General features: G+C 49.4%; 1 protein-coding gene across 3 annotated transcripts in view; it reads left to right on the forward strand.

Moving 5' to 3' along the window:
* Positions 1-17,756, forward strand: part of MGRN1 (mahogunin ring finger 1) — a 55,258-nt gene that overhangs the window by 33,354 nt on the left and 4,148 nt on the right. For 2 of the 3 annotated variants that reach the window (XM_080384662.1, XM_080384660.1), the window contains exons 7-13: positions 2,772-2,824; positions 5,189-5,236; positions 9,578-9,646; positions 11,780-11,939; positions 13,770-13,879; positions 14,820-14,885; positions 17,335-17,558. In XM_080384662.1, coding sequence (XP_080240788.1) covers positions 2,772-2,824; positions 5,189-5,236; positions 9,578-9,646; positions 11,780-11,939; positions 13,770-13,879; positions 14,820-14,885; positions 17,335-17,558 — 730 coding nt within the window. The remainder of the gene's footprint in view (positions 1-2,771; positions 2,825-5,188; positions 5,237-9,577; positions 9,647-11,779; positions 11,940-13,769; positions 13,880-14,819; positions 14,886-17,334; positions 17,559-17,756) is intronic. The other variant, XM_080384661.1, reaches the window with a different exon arrangement.

Raw genomic sequence — 17,756 nt, forward strand, 5'->3', positions numbered from 1 at the left:
TGCATAAAAATGTGCTTTTAAAAACAGCCTCAGTTTTTTACAGGAAAAATGGCCAGGTATGTAGTGTAGGAATGGTGTTTAGGACAGCCACTGGCTCTGCTACCAGTGCTAGGCACCATCTGGAGCAAAGGACTTCCTTTCTCTTTGGGTTTTGCATTTGCAGTTTGCAAGGTAAGGAGGGGTCTTTTCCTCCTCTTTGAGGGGTAAGTTGTCTTCATAAAAGCTATAGTCAGCTAGCCGTAGGGTGGGCCTTCCCCTGGGAATGGACAGAGAAAAAGAAATGGTTTTAAAATGCTCGGGCACCACTGTTTCACAGCTTCATTCAGCGGTTTAAAATTCTCCTCCTTTTTCTGAAGGGTGCTGAATGGTTACAATAAATGAGCATAACCTTTGATGAGCGATAGTGTTGCTGATTTTTTTTAAAGCACGTTGCCATTTTGGAAAGTCCAGTAAATGTTTAGGTTGTTACTCACCTTGCACAGTATTTTCCTTAGCAGGTGTGTGCTCTTGGGCTCAGTCTGTTTACGCTCATTCTGAGCTGTTAGCAATAAAGAGGGCACAAGGAAGTCATGTCTTCTCTAAAACTGGGGGCTGTTGTGGTCAGCAGGAGCAGCACTTCACTTCTGCATTTTGTACCATTTTGTACAAAATTTAAGAATAATTAGAAAGGGAAAAAAAATCAGTTGTTGATTGTGTTGTTTAGTGCAGTCACTTGCTCAGTTTCTTATGTTGTAGGTGTGAAAGTGCCCAGAAACTAACTGCATTATTTTACAGTCCTCCAAACAGAGTGAAATAGAACCGGATGAGCCAATTTAAAGTGTGACTAACAAAGCACAGTGCAACATAAAGGAAATTACTTCTAAAGTGCATCTATTTTTAGTGATTTCAGGCACTGTTAGTAAAATTGACATATATGTATATTTCTTGACCATAAATATAAAACACCTTCCTCTGTTTGTGGAGCTTTTGGCAAAGTACTTGTACTTTTCAATGTTGGCCATGCCTAGAAGGACCAAAAATAGAACAGGAGGCAAGCATGGGAAGCATACATTTATGCACATGCCATGCCCAGTCTCAGCCAATAGTGTACTGTCATCTATTTTAATAACCTGGAAAGGCAATGGCTTTTAAATCCTCTCCTGGAAAGAATATCAGCACAAAAATATGTAACACTTGAGCAAGATTTGAGGAATTTTTTTAGTATTTTGGTTCTTTTTTAAGTGATGGGACAGGAAGGAGCTGGCCTTGTGTATTTAGAGCACCTGGAAAATTACAGCTGGCCTGTAGCTGCTTGTATTAAATAAAATTGAATAACAAATTAAACCAGCAGTCAGCGAGATGTTGGTTTGGACTGAATTCTGACAGGAGATGTTTGGGTGTCTTGAAGAATGTGAGCTTGTGGTGTTAGCCCTCTGCCATTCCTGCCGAAGGGATTGCTCTCAGGGAAGGGTGCAGAAGCCCTTCAGGGAGGGAAGGCGCTGCGCAGGATGGGTCACACAGCTCCAGCCACACACACTGCTTGAGTGCCACAGAGCATCTGAAGGGAAGCAGTGCCTGTTATCTCTTCCTTGGCTATACAGACTGCAGGGAGAGATCTGAGCTAGAACAGCCTTGCTTTTGGCTGGCAGTGTGGGGAACAAGAAGATGAGTTCCCAGTTTTAGCCCTCATTTCTGCATGTTGTTATGTTCCTGGTTGCACCCAAATTGCCATGACCCATTGCAGTTACTCAGGAGATCTGCAGGCATGGACTTTTTTCTGCCACATCCTGCTGTTTCCCATTTTTTTGTGCCGTAGTCCAGTGAATGGTTCCTCTTGTCTCTGCTGTTCTGGGGGCCCGAAGGAAGCTGTTGAGCTCCTCTCCCTTTTAGAGAACGCAGGAGTTCTGCCTTCACCTGTTAACTTTCTGCCACAGAGCTCTCCTGCCTGCGCTGAGCACAGCCTGGGTACTCGTCCGTCCAGGCAGGACGAGGTGGTTCTGTGCTTTCCCTTCCTACACGACCTCTGTCTCCCATTTCCATAGGATGAGTCTGAACGTAATTAAGCCAAAGGGTCCAACCAGTTGGAGCTGAACAGAACCTGGGAGTGTGAGCCAGAGAGGCTGGGATTGTACCCTGGCTTCCTCTGTTCTGTACTTGCTGAGGGAACCGTGAATGCAGTACTGAAACCTCTGAGAGCCCCTTCTCATTGCTGTTGGATGAAGAGGGAAGCCTCAAGTCTGGAAAAAGGAAGATATGTTTGTGTTTGGGGAAAAAAATCAGAGAACTGGAAGGAGATGTTTCAGTGTCCAAAATTGGTATGAGAAATAGATGTTTTATAAGTGTGTTGGATTGGCGTGAAAGAAAGTAATAAGTAAGATGGCTGGAAGTGCTGCCAATTACTGTTAAACCAGATGGATTTATTAATCTCTGTGATAAATTCAGGTAATTAAAAACATGAATTTGAGGAGAGTCGAATCTCACTGAGCGCTTTGTTTTACTTCCCCTTTACAACCTCTGAAAACAAGTGGGATAGTTTGGAGCTCCCAAACTGTTGAAGGCATGTGTGTGGAGGGGCCACCGCAGAGCCCAGCAGGGTTTTGTTCTTGCTCTGCAGGAGTGGGAGATCCACCGACCTGCCAACCAGATAAAAAAAGTTTTAAATTTCAGGAGGAGATGAAAATAGAACAGATGGTGGTTTAGCAGTTGTGAATTGGACTAAAATTCAGCTCGAAGTAATTTTATGCTTGTGCTGTTTTCAAGGTTTAACCAGGATTGCTCTTTCTTTTTTGCAGTGGTGGTTGAGGTGACGGGTCATGCCCATGTTCTTCTGGCTGCATTTGAAAAGGTACACAAGTTCTTTTTTCCCCCCTGTCCCTGTCCTTGTATATGTAAACATTTCCATGGGTCATTAGTTTGTATTTATATAACACTTAGCACAATAGAGCCCTGGCTGGTGACTGGGGTTCCTGAGTGCTGTTGTAGTACAAATAATTGCTTGCAGCAGCTGCTGTGCAGTCTGTAATTACCATTTCTACCTGAGCTGGTCACTCAGCTAATTGTAGCTGGTGCTTCCTGTGTGTGTGGAGAGGGCATGCCTCAGTGGCTGTGATGTTTGAGGGTGGAAGGTGTTGACCATGGCTGCTACTGTGCAGTTTTCCAGGGCCTCGTGATCTCTTTGCAGAACCGGATCTGCTGTGTCCAGACCCTGTTGCACCATTGTTTGGCCATAGTTTACATGTAGAACCAAGCCCTTTTAAAGAATTAGGATATATCCTACATAAAGACTTTGAGCTCCACTACTTTTCAGTGTCATTTTTGATGTAGCTGACTGCTGTCTACGTGGTAAGGCTAAGCCAAGCACAAGCCTCGATAACAAAATCTCTTCCCATGATAATTGGACCCTGAAAACAGTTGCAAGATCGTACCACACCGTGTTTTGTCTGCTTGTGGTAATACCGCAGACACATATCCTGGCAAGTGGTACTTGTAGTGGCATGCTAAGATGAGGCAAGAGATGCTGGAGCAGGGCTGGGCATGTCGAGGGGTTCAGCATCAATGCTGTGCTGTTAGAAATTCCCCACTTCCAGGCTGGCGTGTGGCTGACTTCTGTTTCTCAATCTGCTTGGTTCCTGCCATATCTCTGAGCAAGTTGCCAGCTCTTATTCTGTTCCTCCTAGGTGGATAATGTGGATGGTGACAAGCTGAGTCAGAGGGCATAGGAAGCACAGTCAGTCCTAAGGAAGCCCTGAACAGGTGAAGATTAGGGCTAATTCCCTAATTAAGCTTGGAATAGGTAAATTCCACCTAGTGTACAGAACCTCTGAGCTCTCTGGATGCACAAAGGTGATGGCAAAAGCCCCCATAATATTCAGGGAGCTGAATGAGGTATGCGGCAAAACTGGGACCAAACTAAACCTGGTCAAGCCATTCCATCAGTGCTGGGTTATATCCCCTGTTCAGGTCTAAGCTCAAGGATTGAAAGCGCTTCCCTTTCTTTTCTAGTCTGTGTGTGCTGTGAGAGGGAGATGTTGTGTGGCGGGGCCATTTTTTATTTCTCATGTTCCACTGAATGCTTAAAACAAGATCAAAATCTTTCTTTTTATTAAAAATCACAGGGCAAAGTACGTGTTGAGTTCTTTCTCCTCCCTGTTTGATTAAAATATATTCCCCATCCTTAGAATAATTGCAGATTTTGAAGTGTAGGTCTAAATCCGGAGGAGGTCTTTGCTAATAAGCACTGCTGCTGATCACCAGAGCATGTTCAGAGGACAGACAGACCAGCAGGTCTTGGTAACTTGCTATTTATATGTATCTTTAAGATCAGAATAGTAACCTTGGTGCTATGCCTGGTCTGGCCTTGCAGCCCTTCCGAAGGCAGAAACTTGGCACTTTGTGTTTGCCTGGAGAACAAGACTGTTTTGTCTTTTGGTGCAAGGTTGTTGTCCCTTCCTTCTGAAACTCCTTCAGCACATCTGCAACTGTTGACAGCAGCAGGGCCTGCTGGGCTTTCCCCTAAATCTCCTTTCCTGCTCTCTAGACTGTGACAGAAAAGTAGTTGCTTTCTTTCAGTTTAGTTGGCCCTTGTGGGTGATGGAGAAAATAGAAATAGCACGGTGTTCCTATCACTAGTTCTGACACCAGGTGCACACAGAATTGTCCCAGCCGTTCCTGCTGCCACTGAACAAATGAAAGGCTCGAGGTGCTCCCTGCAGCTCTGAAGATGGCAATGCGGAGCACGTGTGACTTGCTTCTGACTCCATCCAGTGGACAAGCATTGTTCTCAGCCTCATGCCAGTCCCCTGCTCTCTTGAGGCTCTGGCCTCAAGAGTGGCTCTGTAACTGGATGTTATTTAGGATGTTAACAAATATCCCCTGCCAAGTCTTGCTGGACTGGCTGAAGAAGTGTTTGCACCCAGTTGGACTCCTTGCAACCTGAAAGCATCCAGTGTGCCAGGGGATTTTTGTGTATGCTCCGACCAACTTCAGCCAGGTTTAACTTGAGCCAAGTCTGTCAAGCTCTGCACTGGAGCAGACAAGGAGCACTGCCATACCCTATTCCACTAACTCTGCTTGGAATGATAGTCATTCAGGCTGTCCCAGTTAGACATATGCCACCTCCCCTTAACTAGAAGACACCAGCTCTGATCATGAATCTGTTTTAATTTGTACTCTTCAGTTATTTTAATGCATTTCCTTTTTTTCCTGCTAGCACGTTGATGGCAGTTTTTCTGTGAAGCCTTTAAAACAGAAGCAGATCGTAAGTACCTGTTCCCTGTCTACTGCTTGATTAAAGACCTTTGCTGGTGTCCTACTGGTACTCTGCTGCACCCAGTGGGAAGCTCTGGTGTTAGTTCACTGAGACCCCGAGATCTCCGCTTGTTAGCTCAGATATCACAAGCAAAGGCAGTGTGCTGCTGGCAAGGCTTAACGTTGGATTGTTTGTTGCACAGCCCAGTGTGTGTAGGGGGGGCAAACGTGGCAGCGTGGGACCGGTAGAGCAACGGTGCAGGTCTCTTGTGCTTCTCTGGGAGGCAGGGTCTATGTATACATCTAATCCTCCCTATAGTTCTTGCCTTGCTGGCATTCGGTGCTTCTGGCAACGCACATTGCTGATGCTTCCATGTCTCTATAGGTGTAGGTAAATTAGGCTTGCGTAAGTATGTGTTAAGTAGTATGAGGCACATCTGGTCATTGAGCACTGCCTGATCTCCTTAGGTTCTGTGTTTTGTGCTGTGGAAGGGTATCTTTGCGTACTCCCAGTGTCCCATGTGGAGGCTGAAAACTTAGCTTTCCACACGTGTGTGTGATAAGTTATTAGAAGATTGTCTTCTCTCTGCACAAACTGCCCTGTTGGGCCCATGGTATCTTTGGAGCAGCCCCAGGAAGTGAAACCTTTTAGCTCATCTTGCCTGTGTCCTATGAGTATCCTGGTACTTGAGCAGTCACAGACATGGTTGTTTTGAAGCTGTTGTTTATGTACCAGATTGCACACATTATGAAGGGAAGAAGGGAGACTGGCAAACAGGGAAATGTCAGGAATCTGTAGCCCTTTTTTAACCCATCCTGGTGTGGTGTGATGTGCAGGAGCTGTGTAGTGCCTTACCAAGACTGAAATTGCATCCAGTCTTGCATAGAGAGAAATACATAAGCACCTGCAAACTGCTAAGATTGCCAAGAATTTCAGCTTATGAAAGGAAATCCAGTAGTGATCCTGCTGCAAGGATCAGCTTGAAATGTGATGGAAAAAGAGATGAGATTTTGGTGGTTGATCCCTTCACCTTTAAGTATGTGCTGTGCTTCTGCTTTAAACGTCTTTGGCTTTAGGTGCTTGCAATTGGCTAGGGTTTTCTGATCTGAATTAAAAAGCCTTTTACTACCAAGAAGGTCATTAAGTGCCTTGATTAGACACTTTTTGCTCTAAGACGTTTCTTCCAGTCCCAAGGTTAGAGAAGAGTCACTAAACATCAGTTAGTCATGTCAAAATGGCATTCAGTAATTCACTCTCTGCCTCACCAGTGCCGTGCAGAGACTCACAGCCTGCCCTGCAGCCTTGCTTTGCCTAGTGACAGCGGTGTTAGCCCTCGCTGCTAGAGCTTTATCCCAGCGCTAGTGGTGAGTTACTGGCTGCTCCAGCCTGACGTCTGTTCGGAGCCCTGCGCGTCCTGAACTGACCTGCACTCCCCTCCCTTCCTTGGTACTTAACTTGGCAGTGCTGCAGCATGATCTCCGGGCTAGCTGATCAATCTGGGTCCCACAAGTATTTTTAATGGAGACAGAGGCTGTTTCGGGAGTCTATTGAGCGTGTGAAGGCAGGTTTGTAGTGGGAACATCCAGAAGAGCCATGCTCTGAAGGGGGAGCTTCGCACTGTGCTGGAAGAGGCTGCCTGAGCGCCGAGGGACCAGAGCAGTGTGATGCCAGCAGTGCCTCTTTCTCACATATTCTTCTGATCGGAGAAGAGCATTTGTGAGCTGATGAAAAGCTGCTCATTTATCGTGCTTGTGGGTTTTGGGGCGGTTTTGTTTTTTTTTAAAAGCAGTACTTACATGGCTGTGAGCTCTCTGAGTCCGCGTTGGATTACTGTGCACACTAACACAGTGTGTGTACCATTCTCCTTTTAGTGCTCCGGACTCCCCAAATGGAGGGCTGTCTTGCTTGGAAGTGCTCTCCAGGGAAGTTCCCACCCTACCACAGTATGGTTAGCTGACTCCTGCAGTGAAACAGTGTGTGCTTGTCTCTCTTTACTGGCAGACCGTGTAACCTTCCCACTCAGTGTTTGGTTGCGGGGACTTTTTTTTATTGGCAGTTTGTAAAATGTAGTGCTTATATGTTCTCTGCTATGGCTTTTAAAATAGAAGGAAGCTCTTGCTAGAAGAACACACAGTACCACTGCAACTGAGGTAGCATCTGCACCCATAAAGGTATAGAGTATATGTCTGGAGTAAACCATCTGTATAACATTGTACATTCTTCACCATCGTTTTTCTTTTGCCCTCCCCTCCTTGCCATTGCCAGGATTGCCAGGTACCTTTTGTGCGCATCAATCTCTAAACCTCTTTGGGAGCAGGAAGCAGCAGTTAATGAGCTGAGCTGCTTTGTTCTCTCACCTGAGATCAGTTATAATGTAAGTACCGATCTGTTCAAAGAAATTCAGCATGGATGAATATAAACAGATGGATCAGCAGAAAAACATGACCTGGACTTGGCTGGTGGCTCCTGTGTGCATCAGCTGAAGCTGTATATAGCAACAGAAGCCTTTGGAAGGATGACGTGGTGCAGGATGGGTTGGAGAAGCGTGAAGGTGAAGGACTGCATTGTGTACAATCACCTACTCCTCCTTGTTTACTCCTACTCTTTTGAAATTTAGAGATCTTTCCAGTAAGAGCCATGTTGCAATGCTCACCCTTTTCCTACTGGGACATGAGATTCTCAGGAGGATTTTTAGAGGCAAGCAGTTAAAACAAATGCAGGCTCCTGCAGAGGCTTTAGTCTGTTCCTGATGACTTCTTTGCTTTGACCTGACAACTTCTGCACTCACTGTCACTCATCAGGATCCTCCGAGGAGTCAGGATGCTATATACAAGACTCTCTTTGGAATGTCAAGTTACAAAAGGACATCTCCCACATATTTGTTCCCAAACTTCCTGGGTGAGTTGTGAGCTGCTGCAGAGGATTTTGCTCAGCAGTCCAACAGCTGACCTCATTGCCGTGAAATGCTGGCCTAGAACAGATTGTCTGTAAGCTGCATGCTGAGTTAAACAGGGAGACTCTGGAATTAGTTTGTTAAAGCTGCTGCGTCCCAGCTCAGAGCATTTCTGAGCTGGCCAACGGGCTGGATATAGCTAGCTCCTGCCCCCATCTTGGCAGGTGACATCTTCTGCAGCACTGAAAACCCATGGCAAAGCCGTTGCTCATCTGAGCACCTGGCTTGACAAAAGGAGAGGGGAGAGGCCAATTACACACAGAAATGCCAAAAGCTCTGGGACTGATGAGCTGTTGAAACACTGGGTTCACAGTGGCTTGGCTTCACTGCATGGTGCCAACTGGACAGTTACTGGAGGTGGCAGGAGAGCATTTCCTTCGCCTGTTTGTGAGATGTGTCAGTTTGATACCTTGCAACCCCTTCACCCTATTACCTGCTGTGGGGTTTTGTGCAGAGGAACACACGCTACTCTGGGGAAGCTGCTGTGTAGCACTAAATCTTGGGGGACCAGTATCTTTGTGCATCCTTGTAGAGGGTGCTCCTCACAGCTGTAAGTGTCTCGTGCTGTACTTGCTGGTTAAGCTAGGGAACGGGGGAGAAGACCGTGCAGAGGGGACTTGTCTTGCTGGGACTTGAACCGTCGGGCTTTAATTCAGCTGCTCGGGGGAGTTTGCAGACAGCTGCCAGTGTTTGCATAAAGGCATGGCCGGGAGGAGTATGTCCCAGGTTTGGGACATACTTACACCTGTGCCTGGAGCACTTTCTGCCACCCCACACCCCAATTGAGAGTTGCCACCAAGGGCCTGAGGGTGGTAATAAATGACACTGCACTGATGTAGGGTTGTCCCTCGAGTGCTTCTCATGCTAAGGAAGGTGGTTTGTCTGTCTTCAGTGGCTTGACCTTATGCTCCCAGGTGATGACCAGGGAAGTGATGTGCAGCCATCGATGTGCCAGCAATAAGCTGTTGGCACAGCACCCCTGCTGAGGTTACAAGGATGGGTGGAAGTTGATCTTGGTTAAAGTTAAGCAGTACTTCACCGAAGGGAAGGACTATGTGAGGCTGACTGCCGCTGGTTTATTTGAGCTGTGGGTACATATTCCCTCTTGATCTCTGAGACAAGCAGAATACTTGTTGTCTGAATGATTTTGAAAAAAGTGGTTGCTTGGTCTCCCTGCTCAGACCAGACAGGATGAGTACCACTTTTTGAGCAAGGAGACACTTACTCTCCCAGCTATCTTTTGCAGTATTTGTTTCTGTTAATTTTGTCATGTAGCTCTAGGGGAACTGGCTGTTGTGGGTGTAACATGGACATTTTGACACAGGGTGGGAAGGGAGGTGGTCATGCAACAGCAATGACAGAGCAGCTGGCACTCCAACTGTTGTCTTCTTTCCTAGGTTGACCGAGTGAGTTATCTGCTTCAGGAGATCTACGGCATCGAGAATAAAAACAACCAAGAGACCAAGGTAAAGGCGCTCAGGAGGCTGTGCTCCCTGAGCTGGGGTTTTCCAACCTGCACCTTCTGCTTTTGAGCTTAACTGTGGGGCTTGGCAGGGCAACGTGGAGGTGCTTCCCAGAATGACTGTCAAGTCTGTGTCATTCCTACAAGCACTGAAGAAGCTGAGAGATGACAGGTCCTCACTGTTGAAAGGCCCAACAGTTGGTGGAGTTGTGCTAAGGTCATTTTAGGTAGTGTGAGAGTCTTGAGGATGTTCCTTGGGGCTGGGATTGCTGGGAGGGAAGGGCATCAGTGTCCCGTGGGTGTTTCAGAGCACTGATTTTTAAGGCTTGTAGAGACAGCCGTGGGCCACTGTCGCAGCCTCTCTGCAGTCAAGGCAGTTGTGCCTGGCATCTGTGCTTTGCTCCTCTGGCTTCTTCATGTTCTCCTGTTGGGGGGAGGCTGCATGTTTCTGTAGCACTGCAGGGGAACTGAGCTCTCTAGGGCTTGCCGTGTCCAGAGAGCAGCAGCCTGCATTCCACAGGAAGAGGGAGCACGACATTGCTAAGGGATGTATATGCCACTGCCATAACCGGAAACATTGCCCATCATTAAGCAGCAGCTTCTGCCTAATCCCAGTTTGCTGCACAGCCCCATGCAGATTACATGAATGCTTTGTGCTTGCTTTAACTTTATGCAGAGCTGCCCTTTGCTGCCGCCTGGGCTGCAGAGTGTACCAGGTGCTGGCCTCAGGATCAGACCACTCTGGTGTATGTAATGCATGATTTGCAAACAGAGGAGCAGCCACAGAGCAAGACAAGCAGGATTTCCTCCGCAAGCAATGCAGTGTCCTGCCCAAAGCATCCTGTGATCTCTTATCTGCCTGTGCCAACAGGTAGTACCTGAAGAGGCAGGATGGAGAAGTCTTTTCAAAGATTTTTCTTGCACAGTATCTATTTAAGAGGATTGAAGGCTTCCCACTGGGTCATTCAGGGTCTTGTGACGATTCTTTTGATCCAGCAATCACACATTTGTGGCCCATCAGACAAGTGGCTTGGGGCCATTTTTGTTCTTCCGAGTATACTTAGCAAACTGTATTAATGGGAAAAGCAAAAAGCTTGCCCTCCCTACCTCCCAAAATAGATGAGGAATGCATGTGACAGGGCAGACAGGCTTGCAGCCTTTTGCTGTTGTAGTAGGCAGGCTGGGTGTGGATATGCCAGCAGCAGATGCTATGTATTGCTATTTACACCGAGGTTGCCCATGGTCTAGCATGTGTTAGCACTGGTGGCCAAAGGGGCCTCACGAAGCAGGACCAAGCAAAGGTGGAAGGTGGCCCGTGCTGTGTCTACAGTTTGGTGGGCTCTGGCATAACTTCTGTGGGAGACTGGGGGGGTCTGGGTGTCAGTGAAGAGAGCTCTTGTGGTTGAAGAGTGGGTTTCAGCTCCCAGCAACAGCTTGCTTGGTGGCTGTAATCTGATTTGTGGGATCTGACTGACTGAAAGACCGGTGCGATGCACATTGATATTGAATGGGCTCACACCGACCTTCTTACCGGGGTAGCTGTGAGCAGGTGAGCATCCCAGGCTGGTTCTCCTGCAGCTGCACTGAAGCTTGTGCCAGCACAGGAGACTGGTGAAGATGCTGTGGCAGGAGAACCACTCGCTCCACCACTTGCTCAGAGGACTTGTGGAAACTGGGTTAGACATGGCTGGAGTGCCTCCTTCTGTCCAGGCCGGGAGCAGGCTGACCTGCTGCCTGCCACTGTCAGCAAGCAGCTCCTTTTGGGGCTGTCCTCTCTCTGTGGACGTGGGGCAGAAAGGCTGGACTGCCAAAGAACCTGCTGAGCCTGGGAGCCGTCAGGCTGGCAGGCAGGAGTTTGTTCTTGGATCCCCTCAGCCAAGGGATCCCTGCCGCAGAGGGGCTCCCCTGGTCTCTGGCCTTCCATGAGCTGGGAGCAGACCCCCGAGAGGAAGTCTGTAGCTGGGCTGTGTGGGCCGGAGCTTGTTCTCCTTGAGAAACCCCTGCTGAGAGCTGCAGAAAGAAGACGCCAGCTTTCCCCCAGACTTTTGGGTGGGAAATTTCCGTAGGCTTCAGAGTTCCTTGGCAGTTTGGCATGGCCCTTACCATTCACGTGCCAACGTCTTGCTTCTCATCACAGCCTTCAGATGACGAGAACAGTGACAACAGCAACGAGTGTGTGGTTTGCCTGTCTGACCTCCGCGACACGCTCATTCTGCCCTGCAGACACCTCTGTCTGTGCAATTCCTGTGCTGACACCCTGCGCTACCAGGCCAACAACTGCCCCATCTGCAGGCTGCGTGAGTATGTGCCCAGGAAACAAGGGCATCTTTCTCCCTCCTAGACTCCTGTTCAGTCAGTACAGGTTGTGAGAGGGAGCATGTATTTTATATAACCCACCGCAAGGCTCAGCGTCAAATATTGCTGCTGCTCCCACTGGCACCTGGAGATTCCTGGCACCTAAAATAACTGTCCTTGAACAGGGAAGGAGGAGAGCACGTGAGAGAATGGCTCTTTGTCCAGTGCCTTCCTGGCCACTTGCCCTCTCCCTGGGTTGGATCTGGAGGTGTGGGTGCTCTGAGCTGTGCCATGTAGGCAGTTCTTGTGTTTTGGTGAAGTTGATGGAAAATCCTCCAAAGGAGGGGACATAGAAGCTTTATCCTGAGAGTATCTGGCCAAGACAGAAGCCAGCCCCACCAGAGGGCTGTCTGAGTACTTTGCATGGGTTTTTTTTCCCCTTTGACAGGCTTACTTTGACTTCACCAGGGAGGGAGAGGTGAGATAACTGTCAATTTGGAGTCCTTTGCTTTGCCATCAGAGTTAGGAGGATCTGCTTAATGCCTGCATTGCTCAGCTGCCAAAAGATGGAAAAAATTAAATAGCCGTTCTGACACTCATGTGACACTTGCTGATTTCCATGTCTTTTCTCAAAAGCACAGAGGCATAGGAGTCTCCTGAGAAAATGCCTGTGTTTTTGCTGCAATAGACAGATTGTGTGTTTTGCCCTGTGCTTGGTCTCTGAGGTATTTGATTGTTTCTAATTGATACTTCTCAGGAAAAGACAAAAGAGCCTCAGATAGATGTTTGGCCTGAGAATTTAAGTCTGAACAGTTCAAACTTGGCAAAGATGCAGTAACCTTTTGGAAGACCTTATCGGAGGAAGTGCCAGACAGCTTTGACTATAAGTAGCAACTTAAAACACAGGAACAGCATTATCTCATCCCCACAGTGCGGCAGAGTAGGTTGTATTTGTTTGGAAAGTGCCCCCGTGTCAGACTTCCTGGGAATCTGCTTCTGCGGACTGCAGAGGCAGCGAGGATGGATTTACACCTCTGTCCTCTGGCTCCAGGCTGATCTTTCAAGTGGCTGGGTGCAACAAGACCTAGGGAAATGCCAGGGCTTTTCCTGATGTACGAGCAAGTTCTTACAGCTGCATCAGAACAGATGTCTGGCTCATTTGTACGTGCCCTCAGCACAGAGGGACTAGCAATATTAAAGACCTGCAGATAGAAAATGGGACTGTGGGCAGGGAGTGGGGATCAAAGCTGTTGTGGTGGCAGGACCAAGGGATCTCTGTGCTGGATACAGGAGTATAGCCACTGACCCTCTGGCTGGGTTCGTAGCTGTGCAGAGCCTCTCACCACCATAACGCTGGCTGGTGGGTGAGCAGCCGATGGCAGGTGCGATGCTTCCAGTGCCCCTGGACCCTAGGGCTGAGACTTGTGGAGTCTGAATGAACCCGGAGCGGTTTTACATGAGCCCTCCCACTCTCCATCCTGTAGCTTGCAGCACTGCACAAAGCTGAGCTCATGTTTTTCTTACTGTGTTGTACAGTGTCGGGCCTGAAGCACCTCAGGACTGTACCAAGGTAGGCAGTGTCTGTTCTCTGCAAGGGCTGTGCGTACCCAGACTCTTTCAGCCAGCAGATCTCTTCCCTGTCTAGATTAATTAATTGACTAGAAGCCAAAAGCTTGGCTTTGGTGTGCTCCGTGGCCCTGCTCCCCCCGTGCACATGGGGAGCTCCCCCATGCCAACGGTGTGTCTGTGGCAAGCTGAGGAGCTCTGGCACGCATCTGGCGTGGGCTGGTCCTGCTTGGCCGTGTGTTCACCTGCCTGCTGTTCTCTCCTAGCCTTCCGTGCCCTGCTGCAGATCCGGGCTGTGAGGAAGAAGCCGGGGGCTCTGTCACCAGTGTCGTTCAGCCCTGTCTTGGCACAGAGTGTTGACCATGACGAGCACTCTGTAAGTACCTCGCAACCCTGTGTACAAAGCCTGGGTGCTGGTCTCAGCCTAAGCAGGCGGCTTGTGCATGCACGAGTTGCTCAGCCTGATGGCTGGTGTCCCTGGGACCTCAGGAGGTGCACTCGGGACTTGGAGTGAGATCTTCCTGAGCAGTGCAGCCTCTTATCAGCCCTGCTAGACACCCAGGATCTCTCCTCTCGTGGATTAGTAATATGACTGGTTTTAGCCAAGTGCCCTCCTGTCTTTTGGAGGAAACAAATCCACGGAAACCTGTCTCTCTCAGGACAGGTTTCTCGGGACTTGTCCCAGCAGAAAAGTGGCAGACTCCGGGCATGACAAGGTGAGGTCTGGGAAAATGGGGGTTACAGTACGACTTGCATGCACATCTGTGTGGCAGCATGCTCTGATGACACGCCCTCTGCATCGGGGCTCCCAGCTGGTAGCAGAAAGGCCTCTTTGTGCCAGCCTCCCAGAGTGATCAGGGTCAGCAGGCAGCTGAGGGAGCGTGGGATGGAAAGTGTGGTGTTGGTGGCCTTGGGGCCCCGTTACACATCCCTGGTGCAGTGAGGGCAGCAGCTCATTGCCTGAGCAGTGCTGTTGCACAGCTGGCTCTGGTGAGACACATGAGACTGGAGTGAGGAGAGGGAGATCAGCATCTAGATCATCTTACAGACTTTCATGGGAACAGAAGGATATTGTCACAGAAAAAGCCACACAAAAAATGGCTTTATCTGTCTGTCCTCTGCAGCATTGTAGCCCTGCTGTCTTCAGCTGGGACTAAGAAATAGGGCAGGGGAGAAACCCTGAGGGTTTGTTGTGAAGCAGAGCATGGTGTGTAGAGGAAGCAGGTGCTGTCGTCTGGAGTGAGGTGAGGAGTGTGTCTCTTTGTGTCACTAACCTCAAGAAACAACTTCTTTAAAACATGGTTTTCTCTTGACAGTGTCCCTTTAAACCCCTTAAAGTGAGCACTGTCTCCCTGCCCAGCAGGAAGCCTAGAAGGGAAACAGTAAGTGGACTTGGTTGTATTTGGCTCCTGCAGCAGTTCTTTGCCAGCGGTGTCACTAGCGCATGGAAGTGTCACACACACAAGGGCTTGCTAACACGCTGGGCTTGACTCGTGCCCCTGCACAGGCTGCAACACTCCATGTACTGCCACTACGTCAGTGGTGAGACGTTCACACCCTGCACAGGCGATCACTAATCTTCCTGGTTTGCGTGTGGAGGAATAAGCAAGATGGAAGCAGCTTGCCACAGGGTCTGATGCTGACTCTCAGGGACCATCCCCAAGTCCTGAGCCTGGCTGCTTTATAGTTCCTGGCCAAGACTTTTTTCATAGCTTTGTAGGACTGTGGGTGAGCTGCTGTCCGCTTGGCTCACCCAAAAGCTTCCTTGCACTTGTCTCATCCCCTTGGCAGTTTGGCATGGGCACATCTTGTTGTGGGTTCCACCCCAGTGCTGGGATGTAGATGAAGACAGATAGGCACAGTTGGACCAGGTCTTGCATTCAGGAGCGCTGGCTGCAGTGGACTGTTTTGCTTCTGCAGGAACAGGAAGGATGGAGCTGCTTTTGTTGGGAACTCTCTGGGGTGGTGTGACAATGTGTAACTGGAACGCTGTGCTGGGGACAGCATGAATGGCAGTCGTGGGGGGAAGGTGAGGGAGGCCCCCAGGCAGGAAGGGTCTGTGCCCTTTGTGCCACCCATCAAATGCAGCTGTGTCATTGATATCAAGGAGTTCTCTTTTGCTCAAGCCAGCCGAGTGCTCAGCCTTACGAGGAAGGTGGCTCACTGTGCTTGTCAGGTCTGGAGCTCAGGTGCCGCAAGCTGGGCATGACCTGGCTCCCCGCAAGCCTCCTGCAGGATTCCTGCTGGAGCAGTGGGCTCTGTGGGTGCTGCAGTGGTAAGTGTCCCAGGAGAGAGCCGTGTCTCCTGGGGGTTGTCTGAAAGCTCCGTAACTTGCAGCAAGGGTTTTGTAGCTGTTGGCTGAGAAATCTTCCTCCAGCCTCTGACCTTTCACCACAGCAAACCAAAATGAGCAGCCTTTGAACCCACAGGCCTTGGTCTACACAGCCAGAAGAAAATATCCCAAACAGGAGCCAGGCGGTTTGTTTCCTCTCTGACTTTTCTTTCTACAAAACAGCACCTCCCAGCTGCTGTCTGGAAATGCAGTTTTTGTGGAGATGGCATTTGGTCTCACTGCCTACAGGTGGCACCAATTGTGAACTGATTCCTTGTTATCTTGCCATCACCAGCTGTGGTCTTCATCAGAAATTCGAAACCATCACAAGACCGGTACTTAGGGGATGTGGGTTGATGCTTTACTCCAGGTGCTACTCGTTCTTTTCTCCCCATCAGATCTAGCTCCTTCTGTGACCACAAGTGGGTCAGTTGAGCAATCGGCTCACGCCAAATTAATGGCTGTGTTGGAACAGGTTGCTGGGCAGGCTTATCTGCAGCTGTGTGACTGGGAGATCAGGTACAGAGAAGCTACAGGAGTTCATGGCCAGGCTTAGCAGCAACATGCTGTCTTAGGAACAACATAGAACCACCTCCCTGAGGATACAGTGCTGAAGCAGCTCAGTTTAATGCAAGCCTGGGCTGCTGCGGTCTTTCCTTTTTCTTTGCAGCAGGCTGGGCTGAGCTGCCTGTGGCCTGCTGGGTTACAGCATAAACCCTGTTTGTCTCCAAGTCCACAGGATCTTTACAACTAGGAGGATTTTTGGAGTTAAGCCAGTGGTGGTTTAATGGCTTTGCAAGGGTCTCTTTGACTGGCAGCTTAGTGAGTTACAGAGGGAATGGGAATTGGTATAGTTTTGCCCTCTTCCCTTGTGGGGCCTTTCCTACCTTTTAGCAGAGGTGACTGCGCAGAGAGCTGGCGTTAGCGGCTCAGAGGACTGAGAGCAGGGGAGGAGGGGAAGTGGTGTAGGCTCTGAGGACTGGCTCTCAGTGCACACACGCTCCCCTCTTTCGACTCTCTGTTAGTGACCCTGGTGGTGCTGTGAAACAGCTGCATGTTCCAGGGCTGGAAGCACAAGTGGGGTGCTTATTGAGCTGGAAGGGTCTCTGAACCACTGGAAAAACTTCTAGGAGAACAAAATCCAAAGATGTTTTATAGCAGGTTTGTTAGGAACCTGCTTTCTCACCCTCCTTGTCCAGCTCTTGAAAGTATGGCAGGGGGGTGCCCAGCCACGTTCTGACTTGCTGAGATGCCTGGTCTCTCACGCATTGCTCTGGAAACTTGCCTGGAGCATCATCAGCATTACAACCCGAAGGGGAACGTGTGGCTGCATCAGGGGGAGGAGGCTGAGGCTCCCTGGAGAGCTGGCTATGGGAATGGGCTGCACGGGAGCAGTGTGGGAGCTGCAGGGCTGGGTTGCATTGGGGCCTCTCCTTTTTCAGGGAGGGCTTCCAGCCTTGTGAGGGTTTCTTAACATGCCCTCTCTTTCTCGTCCACAGAGCTCTGACAATATCCCTCCGGGCTATGAGCCTATTTCCTTGCTGGAAGCGCTGAATGGCCTTCGCTCCGTTTCCCCCTCCATCCCATCAGCTCCTCTGTATGATGAAATCAGCTACTCTGGTGTGGTGGATGGGATGCCACCGGCAAGCCGACCGCTTGTTGGGATGGACAGAGTCGTGGAGAGCAGCCACCAAAAGGGCAAGCGGAGCAAGTCTCCAGATAGGTCAGCATGGGGATGGAGGGGTCCGCTCCTCTTGCAAGTCCTGAGGGCTTGTGGCCACACGCACTGAGAGCCAAGAGAGGGCTCTGGCTGGTCCCATCACTGTTAGCACCGCTAACTCAGAATTTTAGGAGACCAGCAGGTATTCACGACAGTGAGATAATTGGGACGTGACCCTTGTGTTCAGTCTGAGGTTACCAG

This window comes from Falco punctatus (assembly GCF_963210335.1).
Source record: "Falco punctatus genome assembly, chromosome: 4".
Lineage (NCBI taxonomy): Eukaryota > Metazoa > Chordata > Aves > Falconiformes > Falconidae > Falco > Falco punctatus.